The following is a 13966-nucleotide window of genomic DNA, read 5'->3' on the forward strand; positions in this document are numbered from 1 at the left end:
TGACCTTACACCTGCCCTGGGCAGAGCTCAGGTGGCAAAAAAAATGGGCTGAAATCATGCCAGCTGTCATATGCCACGCTGTAGGGCAAAGCCTGGCTCAGATGCAGAACCTAATCCTCATGTCCAGTACTCAAAAACGTCCAAAATACTCTAAGCCATGATGTACCTCCTGCCACCCAGACCGACATCCCACCTTACGGCAGTTATCTCAAGTACACTCCACCCCATATTATCTTCTCTCCTTGACTAAATTTGTCATTGCTCTTTTACCACAACCTTCCTTCAATTCCTGTACAATGAAACTACATGCCCTCAAAGGCAAATAAATAATAACAACTCATCCATCCTTGACAGTTCCTTATTTTTGTACGACTCTGTTCCACACAACAGCTGAAGGTGACTTTTTTCTGACATCTCCAAGAGCAGTGTTCTTCTGCCAGGTGTCCTGTTTATAATTGCAGAGTGAAATCCTTGGTATGGCATCAGTCCAGCTAGAACGTGAGGATCCAAATGTCTGGTCGTAAGCTAGTAAGGCAAGGTAAACGCCTTAATTTTATGAAGCTGACACTGTTCCCACAATTACTGAAGTTACAGCACACATACAAACACGGAGATCTGCAACATACATACTGTATGTGCACCTTATATTAGGCTTTTTTGTATAGGGCATTAGTTTCAACTTAGATTCAAAAGTTAAAAAGTTGTGGTTGTTTGTGAAAGCTTACAAGGGGCCTGGGTTATTACTAAGCAATCAGGAAGGTAAAGTATATTATTCATAACCATATAGATTTTTTAACTTTTAATGATAAGTAAACATGTCCAAAAGATAAATAGAATATGCAGTATAAACATCATGGATATTCATTAAGGTGCTAAAAAATGTATTCACCTAGGAAGTCATCCAGAAATCTCCCTGTCAAAAGGAAAGATTAGGGGAGATGTGTGCCAGCACTGGCCCTTTTTTTCCTGCTCTCCTGCTGTCCTTTCTGCTTCTCATTTTGCTTTAACAAGAAGACTGTTCCAAAATGTGTGCAAGAGGAGCCCAAGCCGTCCAGGTCTTTACTGCCATTTTTTTTTTTTTTTTTTTAACTGCAGTGGAAGTGGGTCATTGTACCACCCCTGAAGGGCTGTCACATACCTATACAGACAGACATACTAGCCTTGGGATAGGACCTAACCTTGCTAAGAATAAGCATGACCATGTGCTGTTTTTGTGGTGTTATTTAAAGTTCATTAAGGCTGCAATTAACAGTTATTTGAATTTTCACTGAACCTGCTCATTACTTTCTTGAATAATTATTCTGTTTGTGAAATGTCAGAAAACAGTGTAGAATCCCCACCACAGGCCAAGCTGACACTTTTATATTACTTATTATATAAGACAAAGAAAACCAGAAAATGTTTGTGATCTTTGACTCAAATTAACTATCAGTTATCAAATGATTTAATTTCTGATCCACTTATTAATTACTTGTCTAATTGTTTCAGTTCTAGTTCAAATACATTATGGAAAAGCAGCCGTTAATGCTACTTTGAGTGAACTTTGTGACTTGTGCTCTGAGACAATACTTTATATTTCAATACTTATCCACTTTTTCTGCGCCCACCGTTTTCTCTCTTTCCCTTATCTTCTTGGGCCTCTACAGAGGTTCGACTGCAGGTAGAGGAGATGGAGTCAAATGTGACAGTGGAAGAGTCTGGTTCAATCCGATTGGGCTGTAGCATTCCTTCCCAGTCGTCCCGAGACTCCCGCTTCTCAGTGTCCTGGTATGTGGAGCACGCCGAAGACGAGGGCAGTGAGGACCAGCCGGGTGAGGACGAAAGGGAGCGGGAGTGTGTGTTCTCCATCGGCCATGATGCCGTTTTTGGAAATGGAAACTGCAGCCCCAGAGAGGAGGCGGGGCCTAATTCCCGCCTGCAGTTTGAGAGGATGGCCTCTGACCAGTACAGCCTGACCATTCAAGGAGCCCGGCCAACAGACGCAGGTCGATACTACTGCCACGTAGAGGAATGGCTACTCAACCCCCGCAATGCATGGTACCGCCTGGCCACCAATAACTCTGGGTACACTATCGTTAGTGTGCTGCAACAAGGTAATTCCTTAATTATCTAAATCCTTTAAGTTTCCCTGAATGTAGATGAAAATTAACACTGTGACAAAGCAATACTTGGTTCAGTGGCTGTCTTTTTATATTAAACTGGCAATTGAAGACCAAAGAGGTTCTTCAGATAGCAGGATAGCATTTAATTTTACTCCTGCTCCTTGGAATGTATTGTCTCACACTATATTCTGTCATATTGCCCAATCCTAATATATCAGCTTTGTTACAGTACATTTACCGAGAATATTAATAGTCCAATTAAGGAGCTCTCAGATTCTCTGTATGTCATCCCTGCCTTAGATGATCTGGCCCCCCCAGTCACAACATTTATTTGGAAGATGAGAACAACCCCAGTTAAAAGCAAAGTCAGAGATGCCCACCCACTGTTGAGCATTAAAGAAAAGCAACTAATGTGTCAAAAGCAGTGCTGTGATCTAAAGACTTCAAATAGATTCCTTCACCAGTGTCAAAAACTAAATGAAGATCATTTATAGCTGTAAGAAGTGCGTTCGACATGCTAAAAGTCATAAAATCCAGACTAGAATTCAAGCAAACAGCCCATTTCATTCCATCATAATCCATTTTTCAGAGACCATTTTCTTCAGGACCACACCAAGGATGGCTTTTTCAAAAATGTGTTTGCATCTGTGAAAAACTTTAAACTTGTTTATTCTCTCTCAACAGTGTCCACCCTCCAGTCAGTGGTGTGCTCCAACGACTCCCTCTTCTACTTCGTCTTCTTTTACCCCTTCCCCATCTTCGGCGTCCTCCTCATCGCCGTGCTGCTGGTGCGCTACAAGAGCCGCAACAGCAGCAAGAGCCAGGAAGGCAAGAACGGCGCCCCCCTCCTGTGGATTAAGGAACCTCACCTCAGTTACTCTCCCACCTGTTTGGACCCACCAGCACTGAGCCTGCACCCCGGCTCTGTTGACTAAGCGAGGGTCCTACCCTCCTGTCTCCCACACACACTGCGGATCCAACCAACACAATGCCAGGGAGCAGATCTGGACTCCACCTTCAGAACCTTACTGTCGTTCACTGCTGTGTTGAATTAGTCAATCAGTTGATCAGTTTAAAAATTCCTACCCTGGTGGCTGCCTGTTTTATGTTAACAACTGTGTGTGTTTGGGTGTGTGTGGATGTGTGGACTACAATGAGTGTGCCATTTTAGCACAATTAATTGTGTGAGTGAAAATTGAAGGGCAAGAGAGTATCATGAGCCTCTCTCATTGTTTTGTTTTCTGTGAAACTTAATCTCATAGCTGCATTTTGATTTTTATTACTCTGAATATTTGTCTATTTTTCAAAAGAAAAAAAACTGCGCACATGAGATCATTGGCCAATCCGGGGAAGAACATTTAAGAGAAGGAACTCTATAATCAACTCCGGCACTGAGCGGATGCCAAAAAAAGTCTTCACTGATCCAAGAGCAGCCACAGCCTGGCCCACTATGTTGGTTGCCATAGAGATGCTCTGCGCACACTGACTCTGTAGCTGATGACTTGGTTTCCAGCCTGCATAGAGACAAAGGCAAGGACACACAAGTCTGTGTCCTAAGTGAGGATGTGTGTATGTGTGTTGGCCCACCTGCCTCCACAATGAATTTGCCTTGGCAGACAGAGCCAGGTCCTGGTGCGCCACTTAAACACTGCCAGACACTCTGGCCTTAGTGAGAGACTGCTCTGCTCTTCTCTTCTTATCCTCCTCCTCTCCGAAAAGAGACAGCAAGCGAAAGAGAGGGAGGGAGGTCGGAAATGATGGAGAATAAATGAACAGCTCTCTCCCGCTGAGGATATACGTACTTTAACACAAGGGATTTTTTTCAGTGCCAAGTCCTCCTTATTTCCACGCTGTCCTCTGCAGCCAATATACGATGTTTTAAGGGGGGGGGGCTTATTGGTTCTTAGGCAGATTGTAAATACGTCTGCTTACCTCCTGCTGTGGTTTTATGGTCCTTGTGGGCAAAAGGTCAATTCTTACACTCATGTTAAATCAGTTGAATTGTCCCTCCCTTAAATTGCACAGTGGGAGTGACTGACTAAAATTAAATTCTTGCACATTTCTTTAAGTTGCCCAGTAGAACCACTCTGTCGCCCTGTCTTTAAAAGATATCAGAAGCTCAAAAGATGCACATTCGTTTAAAAAAAGACTTGATTCGTTAAGAGCCACGCTGAAGGTTACTAATGTGATGTGTAGTAAAACACTCTAAAAATGTAATCTGCACATTATAAGAAAACAAATTGATGGGTGTGGGCAAATGTTTGACTTTATTTTAAAGATTTTTTCTATTTATTGTTTTATACTACTTTGCATAGCTTTGTAAGATTTTCTTTTTGCTTTGAAATTCTCTAAAAACTGTGCTGCTTGTGTTGCCAGGCAACTGCACCAAGCAGATTATGTCAATAGCCTGTGTGTTGGCAATGTGGTAGATGTAGAAATGCTAGATTTGTCCTGCGTATTGCAGTCTGTAGCATTTCATACCAGATTGTCACGTTTGGTCAGTGTCAAAACACTGTATACCTATATCTATAATGGAATTTACTGTGGCTCTACATGTACAGTAGTTGAACAGACAAGTCACAAAAATTGATTCACTTAATGCTTTTTGCTTGAGTCGCGTTTATTTAGTGAAATGTGATGTAACACCTAGGTAGGATGTTTGATCAAAGACGGCTGAAACTGAACTGTTCAAGCGTCTTCTAATCATGGATTCTAGCTGAAGGCGTATCTCCTCAGCTCCCCTGACGCAAGGCAGAAGGGTTGAAAATCTGTGTCACCTTCCCTGGAATGCGACTGCCAGGAGAGGTGAGAAATCCTGTACCCGACCTGGGCCTAACCCTTTCACTGCCAGACCGGACATGAAAACTCTTGAAAAACTTGACATTGTTGTCTCAATCGTGTCAACATGTATATTGCATGACAATATTGCAGGAGGAAATTTTGATGTTTTGTAAACTTTGAACTTTCTGAGCGTTGTGTTTGTGTGACAGAGCAGTGCCCAAACCCCCCCCCCCGACTTCCTGAGCCAAGAGTCAACACAAAGCCCAGCCCTTCTTCATTTACAATATTTGACTGCCAATGATACCCTTTGAACCTGTGAAGTAATCTATTTCAAGAATGGGTGTTGTGGAGATTGTGTTTGATATTATTGCTCATACTTGTCCTTTTAATGCTTTGCTTTTATGCAGCACTATATTAAACGGATTTATGTCATAAAAAGCCAAAAGGTACATAGCCGAGACTGACACAAGCCACCGAGTTCTGAGTTTCAACTTCCTTCACTGTTTTTCAAGTTAACCAGTCCATTTCAAGTTGACTGCACAATTTTAGGTGGAGAAGAGCTGGTGCTATGTATTCAGGGGAGTTTAGAAATGTGATGCATGTGCAGCAAATTCAGCTACAACTAAATTGATCAATGCCTTCAAAGAAAAGGTCCTTGATGGCCCTTTTCTTTGAGCTGCCTTTCTACTCATTAACCAAGTGTTTACAAGTGTTTTCATAAAGAGATCTTGATGTGAATTGATAATATTTAGCAAAGAATTTGGTTACTGTGCAAGGTCGGTCAGTTACAAGGTGCCAGACAAGAGCAGTATACAATGAGAAAAGACGAGTAGTCCACACACTGAATATTGCAAGCTCCCAAGGAGTTGATGAGGCAACATTTCAACTACAAGTCTTACTCACAACCATGTGAGGGAAAAAAAAGATATGACAAGTCCTAGTACAATTAAGAGAACACATGACCCTAAATCATTATCCACTATATTCGTAAAAGTGACTAATAGTCTTTCCAGGGCATATATATATATACAGTACATACAGTATATAATCACATTTCTGAAAAATGCACAATGATAGGAATATGTACAATGTTGTGATTGTTCATGGGAAAGTACATTTGTAAATAGTCAAGTTTCTTTTTTACATCGTGTGATCTAATTGTCCTCCTGATTTTCTGTGTAAATACTGTAAATCTAGTTTTTCTCTCACATGCTGTTTGGCTAACAAAGACCTTGTTTGTCGTAATGATACCTCATTAAGTTGCAATATTCAGCATTGGAACTACCTCTCCTTTTCCATCGTAAACAGCCTTACGATGGAAGAATCCTCTTTGTTATTGAAGGCGATGCTAGTGCAAGTCAAAGGTGTGTGTGTGTGTGTGTGTGTGTGTGTGTGTGTGTGTGTGTGTGTGTGTGTGTGTGTGTGTGTGTGTGTGTGTGTGTGTGTGTGTGTGTGTGTGTGTGGATATATATATGTGTGTGTGTGTGTGTGTGTGTGTGTGGATATATATATGTGTGTGTGTGTGTGTGTGTGTGTGTGTGTGTGTGTGTGGATATATATATGTGTGTGTGTGTGTGTGTGTGTGTGTGTGTGTGTCTATCCATCAAAACAGCAGGAAAGCCATTATGTGCATTTTCAGGTCCCAGTATCGCCAAGAATAATTGATGGAGCTGTAGGAAAGGTCTTATAAGATTTGACAGTAATGGTTGCATATCTTATTGACTTGCATAGGCAGTAAATGCTAGTATGATGCTGACTGCAGTTTTTCGTAAGCAAAAAAAATAAAAATAAAAATACAGGAGCTTGTTTGTTGGGTGAGGAATTGCTTTTTAAACATCTTGAACAGTCCTTGAGTTGTGGGTTGAGTAAATGGTACCACAGAACAGCTGCTTCAGCTTTACTGTGTAAATCACATAATACAAGACCTAATTCATTCAAAATTCAGCTCATTTAATCTTTCTACACTTGAGCCAGGAAGTGTAGGGCATGGTTGTGGTGTGTGATGTCACAGTGCTGCCACCATCATTGGAGCTGTACACGAACTCGGAAATGTATTTTTTTTTGTTTTGTAGTTATAATATTAGTATCATCCATTGCTGCCTACCAAGATTCCTTCAGACGTTTTGACAGTGTTGTAGCTGCATTTTGAGGGCTGCATGTATCGGCTGTGTGCTGGCTCCAGATTTAGGTGTAAAATAGTTTGTGGTGATGTTTTCAGTTCAGCCAGTGATGTTTTATTTTCAGTGATGTATTTTTATATGACCATGGTTTGTTTATTTTCTTTTCTTTTGTTATTCTATCTAATAGTTGCCATCGTGACCGTTAAAAAGGCACTTTGCTATTGTCAGTTTATTGCAATAAAATACATTCAGTGCATCTTCCTTTTTTCTTTTCAACCATATGCACTTTGCAGTATTTAAAACAACATATTGATCCAGTTTTCTCACAACAACCATGATGTACTAAAATACTATCAACACCTTTCCCAGCCATCTAATTCTGCTTTATCCGTAAACTCAAGGTTAATGCCCTGCAGGCAGGAGGGTCTTGTTGAGTCGGCGTGGGATTTTAACCTCTGAGCACCTCGACAATGTGAGGGTTTATTTACTCTGCATGTTCAGTTTAGTTTCGGTGTGTATTTGTGTCTTTTTGAGTGAAGGAGAGAGAAGGATTGGGTCAGCAAGTCAGAGGATAAATGATGCTTCGGGGGCCTCCTGCAAGTTAACCAGGCACTTTTTGACAGCCTCTGCAAATCACATTTCACCATTCATAACTCATAACCAATGCAGATGGACTCGCTCACTCTTCCTTCCCTTCTCCCTCTCGCATATACACATACCTCCCAAGCTGTAAACTGCTGTCTTCTACCAGTCAATGCCATTCATAAACTTCTCTCTGACTCCTTCTCCCATGAATTCATATTAACTCATATTGATGCACACACATCCAATGAAGCCAAGAATGAATGCTGCCACCCATTCCATAAATCATGATGACATTAAGGGAAAACAGTATTCACTGCAAGAAAAATCATAGTTTGGTGTTTGCTTGTGGAGTCACTGGAATGTTTTTTTGGATTCTGTGATGCGTGCAGGTTCCCCTGCAAGAGCTTTTGGTCAACTCTTGACAAAGCAATCTATCTTGAATGAAAGGGCCCCCACACTCAAAGATCTATTTTATGCTGCTAGAACTGATAGCAGGCACCCTGATACTGCTGATGTTATTGCCAGCCAGCGCCGTCACAACTTCACAGGATGCCGAAGCACCAAATCCTCCCCCTTTGAGCACTATCTCCCTGTTCCACTTTTTCCCTGATTTTTGTTCTGTCTCCATTTTGTCAAGTGCACGCCCTATGAGGAAAGATCTGTTTTGCATAAAAATAAGCATCACTCACAAATCCAATAGTCCTGGCTGAGGATGCAGACACCAGAGGGCAAACAGTACTTAACGATCCAGAGCAGCAGGACAGCAGTCATGCAAATAGATTATGATTTATTACCAGTGAGGGAGGTAGCACCGAAGTGAATACAAAGACAGGACATGTCTTCTCCCACTTTCACTGTGGTGAGCTTGGATGTATCGTGCCAAGGACAGAGAAAAAAAGCCAGGGAATATTTGCTTGTGTACAAAAAACAAGATGTATTAACCACACAATGCTCAGCAGAGGTTGAAGGTGTAACGGAGGCAGATCTACAAAATTAACTCTGCTGAGGCCTGTACACAGCTTGGTTCACTCACTTTTGTGTGGTACGACTCGGCGACGTAAGTGTGAGTCAGTAAGAACGGAAAAATCCTGTTAATACATGAACTGTAACATTTCAAAGTAGTGCGCTGGTTTTCCTCTCGATATTTAAAGTACAGGGGCAATGTAAGTGAGCAATAAAAGCAGAAGGAGAACAGATGTACCACCTTGACTACAAAAAATCGCATTATAATTTGCTATTGATGAACCAACAGCAGTCAGTAATCTCTAGGACAGTGTGATCTGTGTAAATTATGCTGTGATTAAAAAAAATCAATAATTGTATTAAGGGCCTGTTAGTTAAAGCTGTTTACTGGAAAAAATGTCAGAGTTTGTTGATAATTATCATGGAAACTCAAGGCAAATCACGATTCACAAGCAGCTCAAAACACACGATACGAACTGACATCCAAACAAGAAAAACACTGATGGTCCCACACCATTTATTATGAATTAAAAACATGCACAAATTTACAAACACACACTTTGGAAAACTGTCATCTCATCCATAATTCATAGACGCTAAAATTGTGTGTGTACTACCACTGGCTCTGTCTAAGATTTAGTAAACTGATGCTAAGTTTGCTACTAAGGCAACTTCCCCTGGGACATCTGCATTTAGTCTCTCTAGTCTCTGGGGCCCTGCGAAAGCCTGGCGATTCAGATGAGGAGCTAATTAACTGATCCAGGCATTCATTTTTTTATTTGTTTTATTGAGAACTTAAATAAACATTTAATAGCTGATAGGTGGATCGACCTAGCATGAGTTATCATTCCTCAGGAAAGTTTAGCCAACACCATTTCTTCTTGACCTTTCCTACTAAAGCTAATCTCAAGCTTGGTCAAAACATCTGGGACTTTTAACCGTCTTTGGGAGAAGAGGTAGTTTAACATGTAGCTTCTGTGAACAAGAGTGGATGGAGGGAAGATACTAGTCCTGAAGCCTTTTAAAACAAGACCAGCATACAGCCATGTTATCGGCTCTGTAGGGTTCTCCTTAGGCAAAGTGTTGCTAGAACTAACGCCAGCAAGCTAAAGTGCTCCCAATGATAATGTTAATATGCTGATGTTTAGCAGGTACGGTAAAATGTTGACTGTGTACCCAGGTATTAAAACTTGCCATTTCAATCCAATAGTTTAATTTATAGTCACAAATGTGAACCTCATAGTGGGGTTACACTTAAGTCTTTAGGAAACATTCTCTGGGTGCTGTGGATATATGTACAAAATTTCCTGGCAGTCTATATTCTGTATAGTCAACCACCTTGCTGCAGGGAAGAGCAAAGAGATCATTTGTAATGTTATTCCAAGCAAGTTGTTTTTTAATTGTTAATAAGATTCTACACACTCAATCAGATGAGGCCTTTATGCATAAGTAAAGGCGGCGACAACAGCGAGCTAATCAGCGATGTGCATGTTGTCCTCCTGTGGGATGCCAAGTAATTATGAATGAGCAGGAGCAGGCACGGCGAGTTCACTCATGTGCCTTTAGTGCTGAAGACGAGGGGAGAAGCAGAAAGATATGATTCGACTATATAATGATTCCAGATAGGGGGAAGGTTGAATCATGGAGGCAAAGACAATGCAGCAGGGAACAGATAGATCAAAATAGATGGAAAGGGCAAGAGAAGAAAAAAAGAGAAGAATCATGAAAACCACGTTCCCCTGGGACCGCTAATTCAGTATCTTTGGATGAGCCCAATGAATATATTGACTGCATATAATACAAGGGTTCTTTATCCAGTGATTCATCTCTCATGATCACGAAAATCAGTAAGAGTACTGGTATCAAAATGCTCACTGAGACCCTGGTGTATAAATTGCCGATGTGAATTTTACACTGTTCAAACTGGTTGTAGCTGCTCCCAGTGGTGGTGTTTGTTGCTGTGGGTGAGAAGTAGCCCCTGCGGTCTATCAAGACGGCCTCTGGAGGGAACTGCTGTATGGTGATCTGCCCGGCTTTACTCTGTGGTTGTACGCTCTGTGGTACTCTGTTTAAGTCTGCACGCACCTCTGCCAGGGACTGAGACAATCCCTCAAGGCAGTGCTCTGAAGATCAAAAGCTCTACATGATGGCTGTCTGACTCATTTTTGGTTGAAACTCTTATCTGGACTTTCAATATCTGCCTTCTCCCTCTCTTTCTACCTTTCCCTGAACGTGTGTATGATCGCAATGTTTTCTTATGTACACACCCAGTGACAGGCTGTGAAAGATGTAGACTATTCACGTGACCAGTGAGGAAAGGCCAAGTGCTTATGGATCTCTGACCGTTCTGCTCTGTTTTCCTGCCCTCCCCTATCCATTACTGCTTTTAACCACAAATGACAGTACTTGCAGATATGGTTGTCGTGGCATCAGAGCAGGTGTGTGTGTGTGTGTGTGTGTGCATGTGTGTTATTTCATTGTCATGATTGCTGCTGCTCACATCTCTCTCTCTCTCTTTCCATTTATAATTTTTTTCTTTTAAATCAACAAATGTAGAGTAAACACTGCAAGATAATCTGGAGAGTGAAGAAACTGTCAATTAGCAGATAATGAGACTCCAACGTGTCTTAAGGAGTGTGCAGCATGTGTAGGTGCTGACTACTCCCGCACACTGAATTGTGTCCCTGTCTGTGCGAGGCAGCAGTGACACTGGCATACAAAACGCTTGTCATCATCTATTAGAACAGAAATCGGTCACAGGAGATTTGCTCATGATGTACAAATGCATGTATCATACACGAACTCTCTTGCCACATGCATATACTGAATATGAACCCAATTGTAAACATATTCAACGGCCCAATGTGCAGAAATGATGACATTATCGGAATTATATGTCACGCTGAAATGAAAATACAGATTTTAGGCATTAATATTTCAACGGTCTGTGAATTGCCTCCAAGACATGTGCTGCATTATTGAAAGCGAGCTGCTTGCAGTTTGAAGTATGTCATGTGTGATTCTCCTTGACACGAAGGATCCTTTCAGCAGACATAGAGATGAGAGACACTGTAGACATGTCTTTAGTCTTCCTGGGTGTCGTCAGGAAGAGGATTCCGCATCCCTGTCCGGCATATTGATTCCTCAAAACACAACCCGCTCACAAACTTGCAGTTCTCCCTCTTCCAACTAAATGCTCAGTGGCACCCGTACTGCATGGGATTCACTTGACTAGTAACAACACAAGTTTATGAATGTTTTGATATAAATGAATGAAACTGGGTGGTAAAAGTTTGCGAGAAAAGGGGAAACATGTAAAACAGCATTGTAATTATGCACATAGCCAGACAGGACGGTTTAGTTTTAATTATTAGGGAAAAACCATTTTCTCAGCAGAGAACCACTCTTCAGCAGCACTCATTCTGTCGCCAATTCTCTGCTGCACTGTGAGTGGCACTGTTTACATCATGGAGGCTGAATGCATCATAGATTACGGCACTGTGTTTTTAAAGTCTAAAACTGTGTAGAATATTTGTCCATGCTTACCATTTAATTATATGATCGCTTACTCTGACTGGGAATCCCCCTATTTTGGGTTTTAGTCCAAATTCGCCACCTAGTGTATGAAAAAGGAAACTGTGCTAAAAGTCTGCAACACAGCCCGGTTCATACAGCACACATTTTAGCAGTGTTGGAAGCGTCATTCAGCTCCTTTACTTCAGTACAAGTAGCAAAACCATAATGCAAAAATATTCTGTTATAAGTAAAAGTACAATATTCAAAATCGTAAAACTTAAGTAGAAGGAACAGTGAAACATATCTAGTCTTAAAATTAAAGTAGCTAATTATTGAAGATTATTGAATTATTACTACATATAAATTAATGTTTAATTCTGTTATAAGTAAAAGTACAATATTCAAAATCGTAAAACTTAAGTAGAAGGAACAGTGAAACATATCTAGTCTTAAAATTAAAGTAGCTAATTATTGAAGATTATTGAATTATTACTACATATAAATTAATGTTTAAATAATCTTCTACGGTTGTATTTGATTGAGGTGGATGCAATTTTGACTACTTTTCATACTGCTGGGTAGTTTAATCTACAACTATGCATCATATTTTAAAAGATCACCATGTTTTCTATATAAAATCTTAATCTGCAGAGTAACTAGTAACTATATTATTACTATGTAGATTACAAATAAATGTAATCAAGTAAGATGTGCAATATTTACCTCTGATGTTGTGGGCTAGAAGTATAAAAAAAATGTTACAGAGAGAGATCAGAGGACATTGGCCAGACTGCTTGGAGCCGGCAGAAGGCTACGGTAACTCAGATAACCACTCTTTACTACTGTGGTGAGCAGAGAAGCATCCCAGAATGCACAGCACATCCAACCTTGAGACAGATGGGCTACAACAGCAGAAGACCAGCCAAGAACAGAAATCTGAGGCTTCACTTGGCACAGACTCACCAAAACTGGACAGTTGAAGACTGGAACAACGTAGCCTGGTCTGATGAATCTGGATTTTCCGCTGAAGCACGCAGATGGTGGGGTCAGAATTTAGCATCAACAGCATGAATCCATGGATCCAACCTGCCTTTATGTCAGTCGTCCAGGATGGTGGTGTAATGGTGTGGGGAATGTTTTCTTGGCACACTTTTGGCCCCTTAATACCAATCAATCATTCTTTGAATGCCACAATCTGAGTATTGTTGCTGACCATGTGCATCCCTTTATGGCCACAATTTACCAACTTCTAATGGCTACTTCCAGCATGATGATGCACCACGTCAGTGAGTTCATTGTACTTCAGTGGCCTCCCCAGTTACCAGATCTGAATCCAGTAGAATGCCTTTGGGATGTGGTAGAACGGGAGAAGAGCTGCATGAATGTGCAGAAATGATGTGATACAGTCATGTCAACATGGACCCGTGTCTCAAAGGAAAGTTTCCAACATCTTGATGAATCAATGCCACGAAGAACCGAGGCTGTTTTGATAGCAAAGGGAGGAACTACCCAGCATTAGTATGGTGTTCCTACTAAAGTGCCCGGTGAGTGTATATGCAGATAACATATTATTCATGTTTACTGTTTTCTTAAATCTATCTATCCAGCTTGTAGTTACACTTTTTGAAATTTACCGACTGAATAAATGTAAGAATGTCTAAAATTAGGCAGGTTTGTTTGTCATTCTTACTAAATACTGTATACCTTATTTTCAAACATGCATCCTTACACTGGATATTATTATCAAGATTATTTAATGTCAATAGATAATCGGTCTATCACATCCAGTCAGAACCAGCAGTAGCCTGTAACACTGGCATGCTACCATTAACCAACTTTGTTTTCAAATTTGGTATGAACCACATTCAAGGTCAAACTGCAATTAATACACACATCACG

At 40.9% G+C, this 13966-nt stretch overlaps 1 protein-coding gene across 1 annotated transcript in view; it reads left to right on the top strand.

Annotated features, from left to right (window-relative positions):
- Positions 1–6300, top strand: part of igsf3 (immunoglobulin superfamily, member 3) — a 72569-nt gene extending 66269 nt beyond the window's left edge. The window contains exons 9-10 of the mRNA XM_040148978.1: positions 1647–2093; positions 2787–6300. Of these exons, the coding sequence (XP_040004912.1) occupies positions 1647–2093; positions 2787–3037 (698 nt within the window). The 3' untranslated portion in view covers positions 3038–6300. The remainder of the gene's footprint in view (positions 1–1646; positions 2094–2786) is intronic.
- The last annotated feature ends 7666 nt before the right edge of the window (positions 6301–13966 follow it).

This window comes from Xiphias gladius, chromosome 16 (assembly GCF_016859285.1).
Source record: "Xiphias gladius isolate SHS-SW01 ecotype Sanya breed wild chromosome 16, ASM1685928v1, whole genome shotgun sequence".
Classification (NCBI taxonomy): Eukaryota; Metazoa; Chordata; class Actinopteri; order Istiophoriformes; family Xiphiidae; genus Xiphias; species Xiphias gladius.